The sequence below is a fragment of the Harpia harpyja genome, chromosome 20 (assembly GCF_026419915.1).
Source record: "Harpia harpyja isolate bHarHar1 chromosome 20, bHarHar1 primary haplotype, whole genome shotgun sequence".
NCBI lineage: Eukaryota > Metazoa > Chordata > Aves > Accipitriformes > Accipitridae > Harpia > Harpia harpyja.
Window position 1 is genome coordinate 5,517,513 of NC_068959.1, and position 25,735 is coordinate 5,543,247.

General features: G+C 36.5%; 1 protein-coding gene across 3 annotated transcripts in view; it reads right to left on the minus strand.

The window, feature by feature from the left end:
- The window catches only part of FAM13B (family with sequence similarity 13 member B), a 51,705-nt gene that overhangs the window by 21,905 nt on the left and 4,065 nt on the right, over positions 1–25,735 (minus strand). For all 3 annotated transcript variants that reach the window (XM_052816325.1, XM_052816323.1, XM_052816324.1), the window contains exons 2-9: positions 18,495–18,661; positions 17,431–17,621; positions 16,743–16,955; positions 12,518–12,695; positions 11,753–11,897; positions 8,917–9,074; positions 2,103–2,144; positions 928–1,083 (exon numbers count right to left, since the gene is read on the minus strand). In XM_052816325.1, the coding sequence (XP_052672285.1) occupies positions 928–1,083; positions 2,103–2,144; positions 8,917–9,074; positions 11,753–11,897; positions 12,518–12,695; positions 16,743–16,955; positions 17,431–17,587 (1,049 nt within the window). In that variant the 5' untranslated portion in view covers positions 17,588–17,621; positions 18,495–18,661. The remainder of the gene's footprint in view (positions 1–927; positions 1,084–2,102; positions 2,145–8,916; positions 9,075–11,752; positions 11,898–12,517; positions 12,696–16,742; positions 16,956–17,430; positions 17,622–18,494; positions 18,662–25,735) is intronic.

The window sequence follows — 25,735 nt, forward strand, 5'->3', positions numbered from 1 at the left end:
TACGCTTTAATTGAAGGAATTTGGCTACAACAGGTCTTTCAGGCAATTACCCACTTACCTATAAATTACTTCAAAGACATTAAATCTCTAACACTAAAACTCAGTTTTAATTGATCATTACCAGCAATGATTATTACTTTTATGATCAACTACTAACTTTAGTCTGACCTCTTGTCACAGATAAGACTTCTAAAAACAGTAAAGATTGAACAATTTACAACAGAGCATTCAAGTCTCTGAATACTTCACGTATTTCAGGCTCTGAGCAACAAAGGAATTTAGGTACTGAAGTCCTACTTTACACATTTTTGGTGTTTGGGTATTAATCATGGCTATTCATTTTTAATAAAGCACCAAAATGTACCTGCTTCTCAATGCTGCCGTGGCAATCACTACACTCATAACATAGCAAGATTTACAATAAAAATAGAAGCTGATCAAGTGAGGCTGAAACTCTATGCAAATAGACCCACAGTGCTCATTCTACACATTTCTAGCTGTTTTGTTGACACTGGCAGCCAGAGCAGTAAAATAGCTATATTGACATGGAAAGATAGGGTAAAGAAACTGAAACAGAATCTACAGTAGCTTTCATATGGTAAAATTGTGTCATAAGCAAAATCAGTGAGACAAGAATGAAAGCACTTGGGTAAATTTAAGTTCCTGTGCTACTTGCACAGAATTCAGCAGTGAAGCAGTTATACCTCAGAACATTTTTAGCTATAGGGTCAATTTAAAATATTTGCTTCAAGAGCAGTTGATTACTGACAACTGATGGAAGTTGATCTGGTTTAAAATATGAGATAAATTAATAGGAAAAGTAGTAACTTTTGCTTTGGGTTGAGGTGGGGGATTGGTGTAGTTTGTTTTGCAAGAGTTAAGATATACCATTCTATAGAATTCATTACAGATAGAACAAAATCTTACTGGTTGTTAGATCCTTCCTCATCCCCGCTGGGATCTTTTGCTTCATTGTTACAGCCCAGTCTGTGTTGCTGTATATGTTTAAGATCATTATCTAAACTGCTCTGCAGGTCGAAAAGGTGCTGTTCCACAGCTGCTCTAATTGTTCTTTCTAAAATGCTAAAAAAAAAAAAAAAAAAAGACAGAAAAGTCATATTAAGAACTCTCCTTTTGTATTGATCAACTATGCAGAAAGGCAGAGTTAACAAACTTTACACACAACAGGAATCTTTGATGACAAGTACTTCAAGGCAAAAAGGGACTAATTTTTCCAAAAAGGCAGTGGAAATTACTGTACCTACTATCTTTTATTTCATAAGATTTACATAAAGTATTATGAAGTCTATTAACAGTATTTTAAGAGTAATCAGCACATTACAATGACTAACTTATTTTTCAATAACTATACACAAGAACTTATAAAAGCCTGATATATTAATGTCACAGTAAAATCCTGTGTCTGTAACAGGGCAGAGTCAGCCCCGGAGCAGGTAGCACTTCAGCACAGAAGGCTGTAACCCCTCCTGAACAGGGCTGTAATCTTAAAAGGCAAGAGCCAACAAATAGCAGAGACAATGAGCAAGTACCTGATGAAGGAGACAGGATATACCCAAAGACACATCAAGAAAAGAACAGCATTCTTTAAAAACAGACTACTCTATTGAGTGCTTCTTAGCCAGCTCATCCAAAATACTCCTGTAAGAATCTTAAACTATTTTACCCCATTTTAAACTCTGGAATTATGTGTTTATTTTTCCTCCACATTTGTACATACAATTCCACTGAACCGTACTCAATATTAACAACTAGAAGTGGTGCTAAAAATACAATGTGAATGCTCTCATAATTTTAAAGTCAAACACCTATGATGTATCTAAGTAAAAAACAAAAGTTTTTTGGAATCTAGATTCTACCATTCTGTGCTCTCATGCTTCTGCAGTCAACAACAATGACAGACATTAGGTTTTTCCTGCATTAGTGTTAAATGCCATAAGTGAAATACTTCACACTAGAATATGTTCATTCATAACTGTAATCATCAAACCTACTGCATTTCTTTTTCTTGAAAGAAGACATATCTTCTATGCATGTTCTAGTAACAGCACAATTCAAACATTTTATATTTTCATTACACTTACTCTGCAGAGGCTGGCAAGATACTTATGGGAGAGATATGAGCACTGCAATAAAGAAGAAATAAGTTAACGTAATGCAAAAACTAATCACATTAAATAAAAGTCTTGAAGTCAACAGAAAGCAACGTAGAAAATAAAGACTGCATGTAATGTGACTAATTATGTAAAGAAAACACTGATTTGCAGTCCCTTCATTATTTAGACAGAAAGTTGTAGAAGTAGCAATGCAAATTTCTGTCTCTCAAGAGCCAATCAATACTCAGTATCTTATGAAGCTATAAGCTCTCACATGTACAGTCTTTCCCATGGGAAATACTAATCACTTAGTTTCCAAAGATTTCCTGACACCTTGCTTAAGAATGCAGATCTTAACCTTGCTGCCTAAAGCAATTCCAAATTACTTTGCTTTCCTCCACAGTTGCAATTAATAGAGGTTCTTCCCTGCCTGTCAGACTGTTGCATAATTTTATTCTGCAACGTTCAACAGATCTGCAGCACTCTCCAAGGACAGCCACGTTTCAAGTGCAAGGCAGATATCTTCCAGAGGTTTTGAGACAGGAGCTAGCCATTTGTAAAACATTTGGAAATGTCCTAGCACAAGCCACTTCAGCCTAGAATGTTAAACTCCTAGGGGAGGTGGAAGGGTGGAATGCAGTGTAACTAACACAAGTAAGTTTCAAGTAAGTTAACTTGTGTATGCACTACCTTTTCAATTTTCCATTAATAGGATCAAAATTCTGTCATTATAAAGAGAATACTTAAATTTTAGACAAAGTGATGATAAATACACTAAGAATGAAATAATAGAAAAAAAACTCTACCGTAAACCGCAATGAGTTGCGACTTGCATGTCTTATTCAGAAAATAAATACTAACTTCATTTCAACTAGGAGGTGGGGAAGGAGGTAAGCAAATGCTTTTTCTTCCTATTATATATGACTAAGCTCAAAAAGCTGAAAAATAGAATTTTAAGTCTACTCTTTACCATGCAACAACATTGTCAGCAGCCAAAGTTAATTTTATATATTATTTTCATGAGTGCGTAACAAAACCCTTGAAATACAAGGGAGCTTGCCACTCCACTGGAGAACTGAACAGGTACTACCTCTGCAAGATAGTTTTGACTGATACTAGTTTTGCTTGTGCTAAAAGATGTAGACAGTCTCTCTGCTTACCCAAGAATAGTTTTAATACAGCAAGGAATATCTTGGTTAGACCTTATCAAGTTTATTGGTAGTTCCACCACCAGAGAGGTAAGATAATTAGACCACCTCAAGCAGACTTTCTATTTTTTCTTCCTCTAAGTAGATGAAACACAAGCAATAAAGGACTTTCAATTAAACACTAGCTGATAAGGAAAGTGGTTAAAGTATTTATTTAAAAATAATTACACCCTTTTGCCTTAGACAACTTGTACTTGGTCAATAGCAAAGTGCACTGTATTTAAACACCACCATTTAACAACTGAACAAGCAGGTGCTCAGAGAAGTTTTTCATTAACTTTTTTTTTTTTTAAATGGAAACTTGATTTTGAATCAAGCTCACTTTATGATTCGTGTGTGTGTTTGCCTAGGTGAAAAACCAAAGCAGACCTATTCCAAATGCTTTGACAGAACAGGCAGCTCTAAATTACTATTTCAAAACAGACACTGCCACATAGCTTTGGAAAACTAACACACCTGATGTATAAGCCAGATCCTGTAGCCACTAATTTCAAAGCTGCCGGATCAAACAACTGAGGGTGAACACAGTGGCATTTGGGGTTTTTTCTTTCAGACAAAGAAATGGTAAGAAAAAGTTTACAACTTAAGACTGATATTTCTGTGCACAGTTCAGCATAGCCCTACTACTTGTACAAAGTGTTTAACTTTTCTGATAAACAATTTTTGTTTTGACAATACTTGAAATAAAAAAATGAAAACATGAAGCTGTGAATAAGTTCAGCCCCATGAACAAGATAAAAGAGAGGAGGAGCATGAGCAAGAATCTCAGAGAAAAAAAAAAGTAAGATTTCAAAACACAAAAAACATTGTTTTAAAGTATCCGATCTCAATATTTTCAGTAAGTTCTACAAAAGCTGCATTATAAAAGGTATGCTTACTTTCTAAAGGTAATAATACATAGTTGTACACATTGAAATCAATTTACTATTAAAACATAGTCACTCCTAAGATAACTTGGTGGGGGCGGGAGGGGAGGGTGAGGCAATCAGAGCACAGAACACTGCAACACTCTGGTCATAGAAGAGAGCAAAAAAAAAAATTCAGTCAAGGGCAAAAGTACTAATACTATTTATAGGAAACTGTGATGACCTGGAATCCTTTTATTCTACCACTTGAGACAATGAGGAACTGTGTCAAGAGTGGGGAGAATCAAACTCATCTCCAAAGAATCCAAAAGATTTCAGACATGGTTCACAACAAAATTTTCCATCTTACTGTGTAACCTTCAGCCCCCAGCATAGGATCTTTCACAAGTGCTTTTATTAAACACCTTTAGATGCATTAGAGGTACTCAGCAAAAGATGTGCATAAATCAGCAGTATTGCAAAGCCTGAAGAATCCTCTTACTCCGTAAAGAATAATCTTATGTCTTCAACTAATCACTTTAGCAATTAAGCACTTTTTGAAAGAAATGTGTCAATTGCTCTTAGCTAAAATACAACTTCCAAACCAATGTACCACAGTTCAAGGATACTTTTTAAAAGCTGTAATTTATACTGCTACACAGAGTCTTAACGCAGCATGACACAGCAAGACACAGAAAGGTAAACATCCTTGTTTCATTAATGCTAACCATCCCCTGAGAATCCCTGTTGTACTGCCTCCCTACCCATAGAAAGTCCCAGTAAAAACATACCTTAAGGTAGAAAATATACATTAACTAGAGATAAAACATTTCAAAGTTTTTCCTGGTAATTTACTGACTGTACACAGATTCTTATTTCTCATTAAAAAAACCCCATCAATTGTGACACTATTTCATTTCACAGTATCTCCAAAATACATTCGATCTCACACAATTTTAAAAGTTAAAAAAGTCTTATTTGCAAACATATCAAAGCAACATTTTCCTTTCATATATTTACCTGTGCAGCAGAACTTTACAGGCCATTCTGATAATTTTTGCTATCCCAAATGAGCACTTCATGTAAAAATGCTTCATTTGAAAAACAGCAAAGCGTGATGTTGGCTGCTGGTTATGCATACTGCTTGCTGGGATTCAATGGCTGCTTGTCAGACAGTACTTCTGGAGTGCTGCACTAAACCCTGCAGTCTAAATAGAAATAGACTGCAACATGAGGTCACTCCTGACAATAAGCTGCCCAATCAACACTTGAAAGCTTTCCTAACATGTTGTTCACAGATTTTCTAGGATGGAAGTAGGGACAAGTATTTGGACGTTAAAGACAGCACTAAACTAAAACAATAATGTGTTTTCTATCAATTCAGGCAGTTGTTGTATTTGGTTAGCCTTACTGTGTACGCATTTTGTCTCACTTTGTTGCTATTGATATTATTGTCTCTCTCTCACTGATCAGAGCTAATTAAAACAAAAAAGGGTTAACAAAATATCACACAAGCAGTGAGGATGTTGCCCTTGTCATTGCATTTAATAGAGGCAAACTGTTTACAGAACTTACTACTTGTCATATCTCATATTTTTACACATATAATTTTGAAAAGCCCAAACAAGACATATCAAGAATTTTTATATTAGGCTTCTGACTGACAATATTTGAGATGAACTGCAAAAAGTAAAGCAAATAATGCTTGACAAAGTGCAGTGATGAAAAATTTTAAATAATGACAGAGAAGGATTCTAAAGTGATTATTTCAACAGCACATCTTAAAAATCAGCTGCAATGCTGAGTCAGTAATTCTTTTCTCTGAAAGTCAGGACAGCAAAACCGGAAGAGCCGTGGTGAAAAGGCTCTGATAACGGAGGATATGATGACATTGTGTATGTAAAGGAGACAACTCGTGTGCAACGAATGCTCCCCGATTGGGTAATGGGCTTAAAGATCACTCAACAGGTTTATTTTAAACACCATTTTCAAGCAGTCACTAAATCAAACTGCATTAATGATTATCCACATTCTCACCAGATCTCTCTCCCACTCAAAGTCCAATTAACACCATGCAGTGCATGAAGGTCATATGTTTCAGAAAGAACAAACAGAACGAGTAAAGAAAAATGGTAGTGAGCAATATTATAAGCAAGTTACAGTCCAAATAACTAGAAGGAAGGTCATATACCCCATCGTACGAATCAAGATAACCAAACTCTAACATGGGGAACATGCAACCTCAGCATTCTTTTCCTTCTCTCCACAAAGAGACCAAAACATACAGATACTTGGTTCCCAAAATCTGACAACAGCAAAGAGGCAACAGAACTCCAGGTTAAGGAACTGCAAGAAACATGTTTAAGATCTACTTCTCCTCCTTTCTCCTTTATAAGCTGCTGCAGGTCCTATGTCCTATCCCAATAAGCCTGCATTAACATCTGCTTTTTTTAAGGTTGGGGGATTTTTTTGGTTTGTTTTTTTTTTTAACATCAAGAAACTAAACCAAAAAGGCCATTAAATGCATACTATGAAAGTCTATAAGTTTGGAAAAATATTTACAGTATTTATAGTGGTTAAAAGTTTAATAAAGCTTACTTTCTCATTCTCCGTAATTTTTTTTTAAATGTTTCCTGCAGTTGTTCTGGTTTTAGAGTCAAAATTCTCTTTCTTCTTCTGCAGGATTCCTCCTTATACTTCCCCTCCTTATCCTTCCCCACAAATTATGTAAAATGTCAACCATAATTAATGCCTATTAGTTTTTAATTAACCCTAAACATCGAGTAAAAATGTTTTTCTCTTCAGGCTATTAAATTTAAACTCTCAAACATGTTGAGTTTGTCACTACTGCTGCACTTACACATTCCACAAGCAACTAAGTACCTGTGAATAGTTAAATTGCTTTAAAACTTTCATTGGAAGAAGGAACACCTTGTAGAAATTCCAATTGCAGCAACTTTTTTTATTTAACTCAAACTAAAATTAAACAGTTCTATTGCTGACAAGGATAATTCACTATTAAAATATAATATAAATTACAAAACAGAATTATGTTTTTCCTCATTATTTTACATTTTACAAATTCTTGCAATGAAGTAGAAGGAGTGTGCAGCCAAGAAGCTGAACAGATTTCAACCTGAAATCCACATTCTTGACACTACTCAGTGTTAGGCAGCAAACTTACTTGTGATTTTCCCTGCATTTCTTCTGCTTTTAATCACACTTTTATTATAGATTCTTCCTCACCCCTCCCTACAAGTTCTTACATGCAATGCCCATACCAAACACATGGTATAGAGGGGAAAAGGTAAAATTCACTATCCATAAAATGTAAACTCTTAAGTACAAGTAAAGCAGACTTAAAAACTTGTGTATTACAAGCAAGTAAAATATAAACCTATTACAAGCAAGCACAAATAAGCTCTCAAATGGAAGTACAATTTTAAGTTTATGCACCTCCTTTTAATTAAAAAATGACTCCCACTCCAATATTCCTTCCTGTATTACACTTTGCAACTTCCAAACTTGCTCACAGCTCTCTACCAGCAGAGCCTATCCAAACAGATCCCTCTACAGAGCCTGGCTCTTAGGCAGGTAACACAGGTCTCTCCAGCTTCAGCAGCCGTTACACCTGTTTGGACAATGCAAGACCATGGCTTTCTATGCATTTTTCTAACTTTTTTCTAAAAAACAGTTAACAAATTAAACCCTCAACTTGTGCACAGGTGCCACTCATGTCACTCCTACATTGATATAACAAAGAAATATCAGCCTCCGAGATAAACTTAGTTGGCAGAGTTTAAATTAACTGAAGAAGGATCTTCAGCTGTTTTACAAATATATTGGCAAGTCAACTTTCACAAAACAGGGTATCCAGAGTCTTCATTTCAACTCAAATTAAGGAGACTTTCTGGACCCTCAAATCAAGTTTTTTTGCAAGCAACCCATTCTTTCCCATATAGAAAGTCCCATATATAACCTTACAAAATGGCATCTTTAAAGTGCTCAAAATTTCCTCCACATTGCTCTTACTAAAGGCCTTTCTAGAACCTCTAAATTCCCACCTAAAAATCACTAATGGTCAGTATTATCCCACTTGGTCTCCACTATCCTTTTGGTCATATATAGTTCCTCTTCGTCCCTGGTGTTTTCTCTCTCTAGCATATTTTCAGGAAGACTCTGTAGATGTGATTACTTCATTACAATTGTTTATGAAATATATTCCACTGTACTCTAGTGAAATAAGAAAGTACTCTCCTCATTTAACACCTGAACAAACTGGGCATAAAAAAAAATCTGGACAAACAAATTCTCACAGGTTTAGAAAAGAATTAGGGTCATGTAAGGACACATCTCTGCTCACTAGCACATGACAAGAAATAGTCCTACGATTTCCCACTGAAACAGAGTGGTGGAAAGATGGTACAGAATGGGTTTGCATCTACCAATATTCAGATTCTTTTTATATTTCTGCTACAAAAGTTACTGTTTAAATACCACTTTACAATTTCACTAAAATATGGCCTTTTCCCCTTTCTCTACATAAGTCACCATAGTTAATCCAATTTGAATTCTACAGGCATTCCTCTGCTGAAATCGGGAACAGTTATTTTATCCCCTATTTTACCACCAAAGCTTCGGTTTGTAGACACCACCACTTATCTCAAAAGCTTGACAGCTTCTCTCTCTCAGACAGAACAGAGTATCCTCCAAACTTTAAATCCAAACTCCAAGGCAGAAACAAGTTACCTTGTTGATGCTGTAACGCTCCTGGAATCCGAGAGACTCCCTGTCATATCTAGATGCACCACAGCTGGCCTTTCAACAGGTTTCTCTGTGCCATCTTCTGGAAGTTCTTCAGACTGCTCAAGCTTTACATCTTCCTCCTCTTCCAAGAGTTCATTGATCTAAAAAAAGATTTAGTCACAGTTAATGGCTTGAAAAGTTCTTTTAAGTGGTCCAGGGAATTAAAAGAGCATAAGAGGTATAAAAACAAAGTAGGTGTAAGAGGAGTACATTTTTCAATTTTAGAAAAACAAGCACACTAGACTTGCTTTTATGTAAAAACATACATTCCACATCATTAAAAAGCTACAGAACCCTCTTGAAACATTGGAAAAAAACCTAAAAAGAGAAGCACCTTTGATGCAGTGAATGAACATAAGCAGAATCAAGAAACAACAAAATCCCAGCCACACTGAAGTCATGAGGCACAGAACCTTTCTTCCTCTACATATAAAACAGAGACAGATAATTCACCTCTATTCCACAGGTAGCCTCTCATATTCTCATATATATGAGAAGCACTTTCAAACCCTGCTATGGAAGGCAATATAGAAGTCTAAGTTTAAAGTAGTGAATGAATACTTATAAAGACAAATGTAAGAGCAAGAGTATTGAAAAGTTTCTGTGAAGCCTCTTGTGTATTTTTGTTTCTTTGTTTCCAAACACAGAAGATGTTTTTACTGAAGCAATAGAACATAGCCAATTTAAAAAGTAAAACAATATAACCAACTGACAGCTCAATACAGCCACATTCATTTTTTAAAAAGCAACAATGTCTAAAACATAAAAAGGAAAACACAACAAAGTGATTCTGTTTGATTCACAAAGCCCCTCTGTGATTGATTACTGATCTCCCACACTTGCAAACCCAAAAACTAAAGTAGCAGCAGCAGCCTCAAGAAAATATGCCACATGAGTATAAAACAAAACCACCGAATTAAGAAAAATTGAAACGTTAGAAATTTAAGATTACACAGAAGGCAGAGAGGAAGTGTTTATTTTTAAAAGGAGTGTAATGTGTTATACGGCACTACATTCAGGGCAAGAAACGTATTTATCCCTGACTTTCCTCTGTAATTGCAAGAGGATGTGCCAGTGAACCAGGCAAGGTGAACCAAGGGCAAGCCCACCCGCACACAGTCAACTGCCAGTGGGGCTGCGCCCAGCGGGGACAGCGGCCAATCTGTACCCCCCCACACACACCCGCACCAGGCCGGGAGGGAGCAGGACCCAACAGAAGTGCACTGTTGACATCTGGTGGAGACACCACGAAATTAAAGGGACACCCCACCAGGGCTCAGACTTGGGGGGGGGTGGAAAAAACCACAACCGAAACACACCACACAGACTGTTACGCTTGGGAAAACCTTTTGCTAAAACACATCACGACCCACAGACAAGTCAGTAATTTCAAAGCATGAGAGTACGGATCAACAAACTACTTCAAAGACCAGTCATCCCAACCTAAGACGACAGTCCTCAGCCTCAGGTTGCAAAAGTTACAGCCTAGCTTTATTTAACAGCTTCCTGCATACAGCAGGGCTGCGTCAGTTCTTAGTGCTAGACATATTCCTGCAAAGAGCTGAAGAGACAGCAAACACTGCAAAGCTGCAGCACTTTGCTAGAAGAGCTAGCAGAGCAGAAGCTGCTCAATCCAGAACTTGCTGCCCACGCTTGGCAGACCAACCAACGGGTGAGGTGTCTACTGCAGTGAAGAGGAAGCAACCAGCTGCCCTAGTACTTGCCTTACCTGTCTTGCTAGAGGAGGGGTTCGTGGGATAGTTAGGCTTTAAAAATTCAGTATTTCTTGTTACCTTCCTTAGCAACTGCTGGTTATTTACCCCTTTTTCCTCTTTAAATAAAATACATCATTTCTTAAGCCAACTGAATATGAGAAAGTTCAGTTTATAGCTTTCCATATTTCTGAGGTTTTGAGCCAAGATTTTATTAATAATCCATGAACCTGGCTTTGATGATACAAAAAGTACTTCTTCCATGCGTTATCACTTATATACCATGACTTGTTAGAATTAAAAATATTTGCCAACAGAAGAAGGTTGTATCACAATGACACATTGTCATTTCCATAACAACTCTCCATCTCTACCTAGCCCAGCATGACACAGTATTTTACTTCACAAAGTTAAATTTGTTGTGAGGAAAGGCATGAGTGATAATGGATACCATCAGTCACATGGACAGGTGAATCTGGCAATCCTGACAATTGAATGCTAGGACCCAGAGTATTTCTATTCTACTCAACCCTGTTTCTCTAATTTCAACACTTCTCCCCACTAACGTCAAGATGATTTTGAAGTCTTAGAATCAGAAACACCACTCAAAAATTTTGGCATAGGGAACCACCACTGATAACATCATCAAGCGGAGTGTGAGACCCTGCATGTTTCTGTAAAACACACCTAGAAATATTATTGACCAAGACCAACAACAGCATGGTTCTGTATTTGCTTAAAGAACAGTTCTCTTTTCCTAAAAAGGTAATTAAAAAGCTACACTGTTTATGCAGCGTAACAGCATCTATGTTGGGCAGGATATAATTGTTCATTTAGCTCTTAGGTATTTTTCAATATCACATAACTATACTCACTACAAAGCAACAATTTCACAAGCATACCTATGTTATGAAAATGCATTTAAGGAAATACCAGGTTTTGTCAGTTTGCAAGAAACTACCGAAAGGCATACTAAAGAAAATTATATTTCAACATATCCTTCATAAACATAAATGTGTATAACAGTTACTTAAGTGATAACACATTGCCATTTAAAATATTCTTACCTGCTCAGTTATTGAGCTTAAATCATTAGTAGATGAAAAATCTTCCTCTTCATTTTCAAAGAATTCATAGTAGTTCTCCAGAAGTCCCGCCATTATTCTGCTAACTATTTCTTGTTCTTTCAGATCCTCCACATCTGTGTAAATGCTAAAGATTTCAACACTGTTTTAGTTTAAAAAGCTAAATCCAACTGTTTCCCCAAAGAACTCCTGTGAATGACTTCTATGACTAAGGGCTACACTTCACACCATTATCCCTAATCCATTCTGAATGCACAGAACTTTAAGCATACCTTCACACTACTGCATTATAAAGCTTTATACTAGTTTATATTTCAAAGTGATGAAGTAACAACTATTTAGTCAATTAGCTTTTCCATGAGGAACGTTTAAAATTCAAGTATTTTCCTGTGGAGAAGAAACCCCAGTATGTACTTTAACGGCTTTCTCCCAGAACTGCCCTCTTGCTACAAATAGTAATCTTGCACACTATCTCTAAAAATTTTGAACCTTAGGGTAATTACAGTAATGCAACAATCAAAGCAGTGGTTTCTAATGCCATAGCTCATAGACAAGCTGTTGTCTAGATCAAAGCAAAAACTGTAAGACAGAACTGGGGTGAGGGAGTGGGGGGGAACAGGAAGATATTGCCCAAAACATATTGTGTACTTGCTACTGTTACTCATGGACTAGGAAAGACTTTAGACTACAGATGTACACTGTCAAATTCACATAAAAACACTACATGAACTTTTATAACTAACTTACTGAAAAACATCCGGGCCAAAGACTGCAGCTAAAGAACTTGCCGACCAAATTTCTTCATGATGCGATGCTACATTAGCTAAAAATTTACACAGAAACTTTAACAAACTGTAATTAACAGGTGGAAGCTGCTGCAAGAGGAACCTCAACTTTCTTCCAAATTCATCTTCATTATTATAATCTGAAAATTGTAATACAAATATTTTAATCACAGAAATAAAATATCTGCTTTTTCACATTTGATATTGATCAACTTTTTGACTCTGACAACAATTACTTACTTCTGAAGTACAACTAATTTGGTCAAACCACAGCCTAAAATGTCAGAAGTTTACTTGCATTTGTTCAGTGTGAGATTCTCATACTAAATTTCTCCAATGAAAAAGTAAAAATAAAACAAACAAACAAAAACCCCAAAAACTGAAGTTTCCAGCTCACTACTACTATAGTGGTAGTACTTTATAACAATCCATCTGTCCCAGCATCTCATCCTCTCATTTCAGTCTCTGGATTAGCCTCTTCCTCTATGATCTTTCCAAGAGAGGCTGATAACTCATTTCCTATTCTGTCACTCTTCTTAAATGATGTCAGAGGTTTGGAGGGGCAGTGAAGAGGCCAGGGAACACAATACAAAGAACCCTCCCCAGCCTTGTTTCCATAGCACAGTACCGTCAGATTACTTTTCCTAATGATAAATTAAACTGTAAATTTAATTTCTTCAATGAAGCAGAAATTGATAACCTAAACCAATGATTTCCACCCTGTTCTCCTCTGCAAGTCCAATCAGCAGTTTTCAGCATGTTTTCCCCAATTAATGCTCACTCAAGTTGCTGATTACATAGCGCTAGCTCCTCCATATACTTCCATTTTACCACTGTTACATAACAATTGCTGTGCAGAAGAGCTCTAGAGACAGCAACACCTCCAGAGATAGTGAGCTAACTTAAAAGCTGGTTAAATTCTCCCCGTTTCAGACAAGCTACTTTGACACTTTTTCCTCTACAAGCATCCCATTCTCAACACTCTACTTCCTTTTATAATACTTAACTGATGAATACAAGCAATCTCAATGCAATCATCTTAACACATACTTAGCTTCAAGCTTGCTGATTCAATTTCAGACCTGAAAAAGGGTCACCACAAAACTTCCTCATTCTCATCGCACATTTAACTATACCCTTCATCAAAATATCTCCCCATAAATCTCATTTGTTACATTATGAACCTTACAGGCAACAAGGTTCAAAGAGTTTACAATTGTAATTAACAGAGAAACACCATATAAAGGAAAAGAAATGTCAGGAAAGCAAAATGGGAGAAAAATTGATACTAACAGGCTTCCCTTTCTTTCTCAGACATTTGAAAACTCTTCTCAGATCAGTTAGAAAGGGAAAAGGATGTTTGAAGATGATGAGCAGTCACTCTGCCTCTCTAGATCAGAGAGCTGAGACATCCTAGTCCTTAATATCAAATCAAAGAAGTGAGTAAAGCCCCTGTTGTGTATGTATAGTAATACCAAACAGTAACTGTGCAGGACTTCATTTACTGAGACACAGTCAACATCTCCAGTATTTGAATACAGGTAACCAGGCACAGAAAAATAGTTCTCTCAACACAGTAACACAATAAAACCAATGTATTATTGTTAGTTTTTACTCTAGAAATGTGTTTAGGAAACAGAACAGCAAAAGAGAACTTACAAAAATACTTTCACAAAGTAGACCTTCAAGAAAGGGAGCAAGAGAGAGGTGATAGTCAGACCACCTTGCACATACACATACGGATGTATTGTCTAACCAATCTGTCCTAAAATTTAGATACTAAACAACAGCCAGAGACCTAAAGTGAGAACGTTCTTACCTGTAACTGAAGTCCTCTGACAGTAAACTGTGGATACACACTTCTGGGACACATGGCCTAATACACTGGGGTCAAATTCACATTTCACTTACTAAAATCGCTTGCCTTTGAGGAACCACCATTAGGCCTTCATGGAATGATCCTCAAAAGATGTATATAGCCACACCTTGTTGTATAACTAAGTTGTTTTGAGAACCAAGCTTAACCTAATGACAGGGAAGGCCTGCTAAGGAGGGAAAAATACCAGAAGTAACATAGGTATCCAAAATTACTACCAGCTTCTGCATTTATGTAAGCAATTCCTCTGCCTAAAATGCAGCTGATACTGTAATTCTGGAAATTAACTGAGATATGTCTATCAGACAGTCAAAATATCAAAAGCCAAAACCTGAGTAGAGGAAACCGAAACTCTAATTTTAGTATCAGGAAACAACGTTTAAAGGTTTATGTCGTTTGATTTCCTTGGTACAGATAACTCTAAATCTTTCTGAAATCACTTAATTCTACACTTTAAAAAAGACAGTAAAGACAATAAGCTGCAAGTTTAAGTGAAGTTTCTCTGTGTATTTAAGAAAAGGGAACTAAATGGGGACTTACTTGCTGGAGAACAGCTCTTTTCCCAAAACAACCTATATGTAAATCCTTCCAGAGTCATCTATGCAAAGATGGAAAAAACCCAAATTTCACACTAGATCTTACAAGTCATTGAAGGGAATTACACTGTCATACCAAGCGAGCATACCTCAATCACATTTCCAGTCCTGATAGATAACACTGCAAATCAAGGTGCGTAGCAGTATTAGCTGAGCAACCAGCAGCATTCTGCATTACTGTCTTAACAATCCTTTTGTTATTTATCATTTTTTCCAGCAGGAGGGGTGTGTGTGTGCACAAAAAAACCCCAAAAACAAACAAAAAAACCCAAACAAACAAAAAGACACCCAAAACCACAAAACAAACCCAACAGTTTACTAGCTACTTAGGCCCAATGAACCATGACATTAGCAACGCAAACCAAATAGCAGACATATCACTAATGAAATTCCCTATTCACTTCAGTTTCTCATTACTGCACAGGACAAACAAACAGAACTTCAGCCTTAACAAGCTTCCAAAAATTGCTTCCAGCACACAACTATTTAGTGCCTCACACATCACTGTTCAGCCTCTGCTCACCAGCCATCCAGATAACCACCCCACATTCAAAGTTTCAGGATATACAGGCTACCAAGGGAGGAAAAGGAAGCAGCTTCACACTGCTGCACAAGACCCTCCAGTTTAGCACTTGGTAAATATAGCATAACAGCATCTGAAAACTATGCTATACTCACTCATCCTACAAACCAATTCCCACTCTGAACAAACAGGACTATCATGAGCACTATCAAGTTCTTACGAGGAATAAACTCAATAACAGAAAATTAAATCAAACAAAAATGTGCACCTTATAAAGCAAAACAAGCCCAGCACTTGGACAGAAGTACAAACTGACACTGGAAAATGAGCAACACGCCTGCAGAGTGACAACCAGCAAAACCCTCAGTTATGTTACAGGGTGCAGAGCTCCAACATCAACATACCCTCTGAGGACATTACTAATGTAGTGCTGCAAGACAAGCATTTTTAGTAGTCAAGTTACGAATCAACTCCAACACCACTCAACACAGCAGAGGCCAAAAGACCCAGGAGAGTGGATACAGATAGACAAGTTGGGAATTGGTAAAGAAAATACTGTGCCAGCATATGGGTGTCAATTTGAAAGGGCAAGGTTTTGCAGTATATGAAAAAACATACTTAGCAACAATATGCTGATGACAGGTGGTTTTTTTTTCCTCCCACAAATGAATCTTAAACTGAAAAAAAATCCACAGTGGGAGAGCAAATACGACATGAGTATAGGGCTTGAGATCGTTTCTCTAGTATGCAAAAGCTTTAAGTGCCACGGAAGCAGAGACAGAGTAAGTGAAATTCAGAGAAAATAAGATAAAAACAGACAAAAGCTTTCCCTAGCACTTTTAAAGCATCAGTGGTGGGAAACTGTCAAACAACTTTGACTCCAGTGGCTTTGACCAGTGTCCCAGTATTCACGCACAAGAACATGAAATATTCAGAACCAGTCAGCATGATATGTGGCAGCTTCACTATTTTCCTGCACGATGAATAAGCTGTGTCTCCGAACCCAGACTGAGCTTCCTAAAAAAGACCTATTTATTTGGGGTTTGTGCTAAGAAAAGGTATATTTGAACGCCTCCTGATACACACATTACTACACAGAACAACAAAGACACCCAAGTGCCACTACAAATCTCAATTTAATACTGGTTTTTACTCTTAAATTAATAAAATAAAAACACTGAGTAATTATTACCTTGAGAAAGTTGCATCAAATGTATGTGCAAACTGCCTGGGATAACTGGCTCTGGAAGTTCTTGAAGAAAAAATCTAAGAAGGCTAATAGCTGAGGGTACATCTGCTTCTTTAACCAGGTCCACATCTTCTCCATTATCATACCGTTGCCGAAGCCACTCCACTGTCTCAGCATTCCCATTGACTTGAAAAAGTCCTTCTTGTTCCAGACCCCCTGAGTTACAAAGAAGTTGCAGAAATAAACTTTTAGATCTAGTATGGACAAACATATCAGAAAATACTGATAATCAGATATGCACAATTCACATACTGAATGAAAGACTTTCTGGACAACAGTTTTGCAAGACTTCCAGCAGTCCTATTCCCAGCAAACACATTCTTATGCCCAGCTAACAATACAGTAATAAGGTAAGCGTTAACAGTACCTAAACCACGCCATTTCCTATGTAGTACCCTACTGAGCTGACTGCATTAGTGTTAGCTAGAAAACAGAGATAAACATAACAGCAGGAGTAAAGAAAGGAAGTGTATATCACAAAAAAAAAAAACCAAACCAAAACACCCAACCCAGATCACATCCAACTAAATATAAGTAACTTAAGAAAACAAGTACTCTTCAAAAAACACAATCTATTCTGTAAGAATAACAGTTAAATATATTCTTTAAAGTACAGCAAAATAATACATACCATGTTCTTCAATATAGTCCACAACATGGCGGACTATGAATGGAACCTCATTGTCTGGTTGCCCTTCTTGCTGCAGCTCACCAAGTGGAATTCCAAATATTTTGTTAGCAAGAACAGAGTTGCAGTTACTCAAGGAAGGGGAGGAGCTCTTCCTCATATCTTTTTGCAGCCAAAAATCAAAGCTGTCTTTTCTATCAAATAAGAGGAATTAAAACCAAAAATCATACTTCAGTGTACACTGTTGAATGTATTGATCTGTAACACAATGTGCTTTAATTACCCAATGCAAATACTCCCCGGTCTCTCTCAATCAGTTCACTGATTTAATGAAAGTTCTGTAATTACTCCAACTACAGCTAACCAGATAAATGACTATTACCGAGGTGTTCTGTTCAATCCGCAATACATTTTCTGACAGTATTTAACAGTCAGGCTTTGAAAATCCAACACAAAAGCCTCTCCAGAGGAAATTAAACTAGCAGATCATTCCAAACCAAAACCCCAAGTTTTAGTTACATGAAATAATTAAGTATTTTATGATACACAACTGCACTGCAATCAACTTCTAATATATTTGGCATTTTCTGGTCTACGTGATAAAGCTTTCAACACCTGCCTCAAATTAAAAATTTTACTGAACATAAAACCCCCAAAACTAGTTTCTAGATGCTCAGTGATACCATTCTTCCTATCATGCAGAAGCTCAAGCTTTACTTGCAAGTCTTTGCTTGATACAGGATCTAGATAGATAACAAAAGTATTACCAAAGGCAGTGTAAGTCACTCAGTTAAGCTGTTATTCTGTCAAAACCAAAATATTTCTTCTAGCAAAAAAGCTGTCTTTTCAAAATAAATTTTAAAAAACCCATACTTGCTTAAATGCAAGCAATCACCTTCATAGCAGATGGCACATAGAACACAAAGTACATACTGTTAGTCAAAGCACTGTAACCAAACTTAATTCTGTTTACTAATGGATTGATAAATTCTAATAGATTAGACATACTGAAATCCATGCTACTTTTTTTTTTTAATAGCCCAAGCAAAGTATTTTAAGAAACCTACCTCAGAGTACTTAAACAGCCGAGTTTGAAAAACGTTTTCTGCGCCAGCTGCCCTCACTGACCAAGCATTCTTTTGTCATTTATGGTTGTTTAAGATTATGGCAAAAGATCAGCCTGTAGTTCCTCATTGAAGAATAGCAGAACTCGATCAGTACTTCAGCACTTAATCTGAAAATAAGGAAAATATTATTAGACCATAAAGTTTTCAACGGCTTTAAACTCAGTCACAAGTCTAAACATCACATTTGAGTAATTCTCCTTGTCAAATCATCAGTATCTTGTTCTGAACAAGAAAGCATAAAGACCACATTAGTATGGCTCACAGGAGAGCATGCAAAAAAGCAAATCCCCTTTTTCACTTAGGAGCTAAACAAACCTAACGCAAAAGTTAGCATGGGACATCTTAGCCTTAACAATTATGAAATAATCTTTGGAATCATTCACTCTTCTTCCAAAGAATCAGGAAGGGCTAAGCAGAAGTGTTTGATAGTACCCAGGATACTAAAATATTTAATGGCTATAAAACTTTTAGAAGGATCCCAGGCACTGGCTTAACACACTATCTTTAAATGGCAAGAACAAAAACAGTCCTAACTACGGAACAACATAGAGAGTCAACCGGTTTTCAGTGGTACGGATCATCTTTTACTAGAAAGTTGATTATGTGTCCTAACTGCTAGTTCAAAGTCCAAGTCATCATCAGATCTGGATACAGGAAGCAACTTCCCCCAAATCAGATTCCCTAGAACCACCTACATTTTTGCCACCTTTTAGAATCCCAATTATCTGGACATTTTTCACGTTGTCAGCTCTCAGAATAGCTATGGACCACAGCAATAGCCTTTTTGGTTTTCTGTGGTACTAAAAATTTAAATTGCAGCTTCGTGACACAATGGAGACGATTTAATGTCCAGATACAGTCAAAGGGTCATCTCAGTCCCTTGATCTCACCCATTACCTGTTCTAATTAAATTCAAGCAACTACAACTGGGCAAAACTAGCTTGCAACATACATGTACACACACAAGCACAACACACATCACCAAAAATAGACAATAAAAAGGCTTTCCCTGGCTTTAAAGTATACATACTGAAACCTTCTGTTTCATAATTTGAGATTGATATGAGAATTCAGCTGACAGACTTGAGGAAAGTACTTTCCCTCTCTTTATTCCCCCACATTGGCTTTTGCTTCTATTCCACATCAGAACAAATCAACTCCATCTTCACTTTCAAAGTCCTTACAAACTACTACTCTCATTTCAGTACCAAAATGCCAGTCCATTCATTAGCCTATGAGTCCTTCCAATAGTTTGAATAAATAACATTTTCCTGCTCCCAGTCCTCCCCAAATTGCACCCATGTTTTAAAGGAGCTGGCCATAAGCTCTATACAAGACTGCTTCATCCTCCTCCTCAAAATCTTCTTGCATTGAGGCCTAGAGGAAAAAATATTTCAGGCTTACAAGTGTTTAAATCTTTGCCTCTCAATGTAAGCAATACTGACCAATATTCTTTCCTGTTCTTTGCCATCTGTCTCTATCTATTGTCTTGTACTACACACAGGTTGTAGATCTGTTATGTATCTCGCACAAGTGGATCCTGGTCTGACATCAGGACCCCAGGTGAGCTGACAACAAAAAATGAACGACTATATTCCAGTCAATAGGCTTTACTTTTTTTGTTTGTTTGTTTTAACCAATCACGTTCAAATCTATCATTGTATATGACTGGTTACTAAAAAATCCTGCCAGATTTCAACAGTGAAGCAGTCACAATTCATGACTCTCCTATAATTTATGAAGACACTGCCCAACCATTTTTCTTATTATTTTGGTTTATTAAGGTATAGTCAACATAATGTTTGCATGCAAGTAGATTTCAATCAATCCCAATATATCACGCAATTTTTAAAATATGATGATGCACACAGTCTATTTTCTCAAGTTCTACCAAAGTCAACCTATCCACAATGAACCAGAAAGACTCATGTTAGCCAACTGTGGAGTTAATGGCAGCTGGGAAAAAATCTTTGATGGATCTGCCACAATGCTTCAGGCTGCTGTGCTAGAACAAACAAACAAACCAACCAACCTTCAAAACAAACATCACCTAATAAAAAGAGCAAATTAAAAGCAACCACTTCTTTATAATTCAGCACCAAATGAACAATCTTGGACAATAAGTCCAGCTTTCTTAGCAAATAGAACTTTGTGCTTAGTTAGTTGACATAAAAGCATAGCCATTTTTACCAGGTGCTGCAGACCAATAGGCCACCTGAATATTAATTTCATTCAGGAGACATGACAAAAAGAAAAAAGAGAGACTTCTATTTTAACTAGCTTGGCAATGTAACAGTGAAGTTGAAACAGCCTGGTTGTCTCATTGTTAGAGCAAAACCGGATTTACAACCCAAGCTTATACTTTAAACAAAGTTTTATATGGCTTATCATCACTTAGAAGAATTAGCGAAAGCCTGTTTTCACCCTCTCAGATACACACATCCTTTGTATACACACACTTCAACATATACACACCAATTTCTTTTCAGAGCATTTTTGCCTTTTAGTACAGGCTTCGGTGTAATCTTCACAGGATGTGATAAAATGCATTTGATGTTTACCAAGTCTAGAAAAAGCTAGAAACTTTTAAAAAGTTATCCGACTTCCAGCAAGTCTTATTTCCTGTTATTTCCAACATTGTAAAACTGAAAGATAGGCTCAGAAACTGTTAATAATTAAATATTATATCTCCACTTTTTATATTGATCAACAGCTTTCCCACTTGCCCTCCCTTGACTCAGGACGTACGCCACCCAATGCAGACACGTATGAAAACTAGGACAAGATACATAACCTTCAGAATTATTTCTAGAGTCTTTTACAAATACTAAGCAATACTGTGGGTTTGTTTAAATTTTTTTTTTTCCCCATGATCAAACATCTCGGAAAACAGGAGCCGATCCATTCAGTCAGCTATTCCTACTTTTATCCGTATTATCCCAAACCTTTGAACACGTGCTTCCCCCTCCCAATTTCACAACCTTCATGCTTCACAAGTCCTACCAAGAGAAATGCAATAATTAAAAAACCAAAACAAAACACCCCACACCAAAAACCAACGAGCTTGTGCTTTATAATGAAAGATTCTGGTGCATCTTTCTCAATCTACCTCCCCCCTTGTTACTACAAACCTTTACAAAGATCCCCTAAGCTACAATAAAGTCCTACAAAACTTAACTACAGAAAACTAAAAATATACCTTATTGTGACCACATTATATGACAATTTTACAAGAGGCTGAAAAAAACCATACTACGTCCTATGCAACATCTTGAGCCCAAGCATCTTAATTAAGGGTAAAACACTGAGTTTCATTCTGTATTGTGTATTTCGGTGCTCTCATCTGTTATTATAAAAAAAAAAAACCAAAAAAAACCCAAACCAAACAACTGGTTTTGGGGGGTTTGGGTTTGTCGGTTTTTTTGTTGGTTTTTTTTTTAAACAAGTACTTCATAGAGTCTTCTGGGAAAAGAGCACCACAAGTTTCATTTTGCCATCATAATAGCATTCACTTATCTTGGCAACTAAAGAAGTATTCACACCCACATATGAAATGTCACTAAGGAAAACACAGAATACATGGCTAACTGTTAATATTTGAGGAATACATATGAAAGTTTAGGCTCAAATTTAGTTCAGCTTTTACATTACTGGCTGAACTACAAATATATGGGTGTCATTTTAAATTAAAGTCCTCAGGGCTCCACCACCTTTCCTTAAAACAAAGAAATGAAACAACATGAAGTAAAAATAAAATAAACAAAAAAGGCTACAAACTGAAACCATGCCATAGGAATGAAAACATTAGTTCTGCGTGTAGAATTTCTGCCACGAGTCTCAACTATTTAAGCAATTCTTTTATTTGCTTGTTTTATCTAGCAAGAAATTCATATCATCTGTGAAGCCCAACATAAAGCTAACAGTGACTGCCATTCTCCTCTATTTTTAATATATTATTTTGTGGGATTAGCAAACATCAGTGATTTTTTGTAACATATGAAAAGTAAAAACTAAACGTTAAGATTTTTAGATAGGAAAAAGTATGTTATAGGGCAACAAAATTGCTTGTCCCTACTTCTCAGGAAATACACCTCAAGTTTAGACTTCGGCTTTCTCAGTCCACAGTGCTGTTATCCTGTGAGCCACCCGCATGCCTGCACACAGGGTCCTAACCGAAGACAAACACATCCTCCGGTACAAAGAGGATCAATGCTCATTTTCTGCAATACAAGAAGGTTTATTTACAAATAAAATTCCACAAAAACATTAAGGTGTCTCAAAGTTTTTCATTTCTTGCGCTGTATTTGATAAATAAATAGAATGCATTATGTTACTTACATGACTTACTTATAACTAGACAAAATCTGTGATGTCCCTCTGGATGTATGTAGGACACATACTTTTAAATCCAACTAAAGAATTAATTTTTTAAGCTAAGTTTGAAATGTTCCAAGTTATAACAGATTTTAAGAATTTCAAAATGATGGCCTAAATTTATGACACAGATTCCAACTTGGAATCACAGAAACGTTCCTCATGTAATGACATCATTCAGAGCCAGCTGCCAGGTGTGAGCATGAGCAAGAAGGCTTGCCTGGGAAACTTGTCTACCAGCTCGCTGTACAACATATAACCCCATTTAGCTACCACTGTACTACACACTATTTAATTTATGTTTTTCAAAATATGGCAACCAGCACTGCTCTTTGCTCTTAAGTTTTATCAAGATAAAAGGAAACAGATTTTTAATTTTTTTAAATGCAATTGCATGATCATAACCACTGACAATAACTGACGATTTTTATGCCATTTGTATACTCAAATTACTGTTAGCATTCCCAATGGATGAAACGCTTTTGGGCAGAAGAGCCTTTGCTCATCTGATTTTCAGCTTTTGTTCAACTAACAAGTAAAAATAGAGTATTTTCCCCATTTGAATTAATCCAGTCAAATTGAAAAGATGGCCAGGTTGGGGCAGGCGACACAGCTTGGAGGAAAGCAAAAAAAAAAGAAAAACTGAAAAAAAGGCCACCTCAAGCTTTAAGCAAACAAACAGAACACTACCACAAACTCAGGGGACAGAAAAGGACAAACGATACTTGTCTCAAGAGCATAGTTAAAAGCATGCAGAGCTGTGCAAGTACTTGAATACAGAGAGACACAAAATATCCCCCATGTAAAAAGAATAATCAATTTTAAAGCTACATTTAAGTACTCATTAATATATTTGAGTAGTCAAAACAAAAATTATTTAAAGAAAGAACCTTTAAAACTATAAAGATTAGCTTAAAATAGAGTCTTAAAGCAAGATTTCCTCTTTTTGACTGTCAGTGAAATCAGGTATTGAAAGGCATTTTAGTCAAAAGTCTGGACTGGCAAATCAGACAATTGGGCTCAATTATTATTAAAGTTCAACAAGCTGGTCTTCTTAAGAATACATTCCCCATCCCCATAAAGGCATAATGTTTTACAATATGTGTAACTATAGAATTTAACTTGCAGCATTGAGGGGAACCATGTTAGAATAAATGCCTTTTCAGGCAGATGCGACTTCCCTGCTCCCTTCACTTCTTAGTATGGTTATAACTCCTCACCAATATGTTTGCTTTCTGGTTAAATAGGAATCAAAAGGAAACAAGCTTATTGCAGTTTTGCACACAATCACAAAAGGAATCAGCGAAAGCATGAACACCAGCTCTTTAATTAATAAACTCACTACCTGCATGTATATGCCTTCACATGTATGCCTTCACTCTCTCTCTCACACACACTGGACCTCAACTCAATTAGCTGAAATGCTCCATCATCTGCCATGAGCACTTCTGAGATAGCCTCAGAAAATACTCAACTGATAAAATACTGGTTATACTGACAAAGCAAATAAAAGCACAAATAATACGTCATGTTTAGTAGAATGCAATTGTAATGCAATTTTTGTTTCCTGGAAATGCAATAGCAAGGCTTCTAATTTACAAATTAGAACAATTTAAATTAAGTCTTTATGTCCTTACCATGGAAGAAAGCAACAAAACAACTCATAAAAGCTCCTCTGAAAAAGCTATTACTAAAATTGATAGAATTTTGGATTTTATTTTTAAAATTTACAAGTCAAGGAGCCATAGTATTGATTAGTATTTATTTTCCAGTCATTCAAGTTTAGTCTACAATTTCAGCTGTCAGAAACTGGTTACACTTTCTCTGAAAAAGCCCATCACCAAATACACATCTTCACAAGAGGCATATCCTATCTGCATCTTCACGAGAGGCAGAAAAGTAGACAGGCTTTAGTTAGACTAAATGCAAAATTCAGGAAAAAAAACCCTACAAAACTTTGCATTTTAAGAAGGAAATTAAGCATTTAGCAACAGTATTGCAATAACATTGGTAAAGCCTCAAATACAGTGACTGATTTAAGCAACATTCCAAAAAATTTTACATTTTACAAGAGCAAGCTGAGACCACCAAAACATTAGCTGATTTTCAAGTGTTTTGATATGCAAAGATAACATTCTACATTCACTTACTAGATAAAATCCAAAGGCTTTTTAACAGCGTTACAGCAACTCATAATCCTTCTACAACTATACTGTAGCAAGAGGAATTAAATAAAACCATCAGCGATACCAGAAAAAAGTAGATGTTTGCTCGCTGCTTCACACCCACCACTGAACACTGCCCGATTTGCTCAGTTGCTGCTGCCAATGCACATGTGCAGAATTATAAAGAAACTTCCTGCTTGCACAGATCCCATCACATTCTTAACAACAGTAGTTAATAAATAAAAAGGCTTTTGTATCTTGTGTAACAGCTAATTATATTCATCCTACTTGCCTCCCCCCAAAGTAAAACTGTACTCCACCAACCGCACACACATAATTGCCACTACATCAGATAATACAGACCTTAATTGCAATGGCATTATAAAAGTACAGTATGGTAATAGACAGGAAGAAATTACCAGTAAAACCATGCAACTTGAGAGGTTCACATTATAAAACCAAAGCAGCTTAACAATTGTCACTGCTGTTAGGACAGACTTTGGAACAGAAGTCAAGCTACCTCAGACACACCAAAAAAGCAAACTATAAATATATAATGCACTTAATTTATTATACATAAGTTATCCTATTACATACATTTATCATCAGCTTGTTTCCCCCCCACCCCAAACAGGTAAGCAG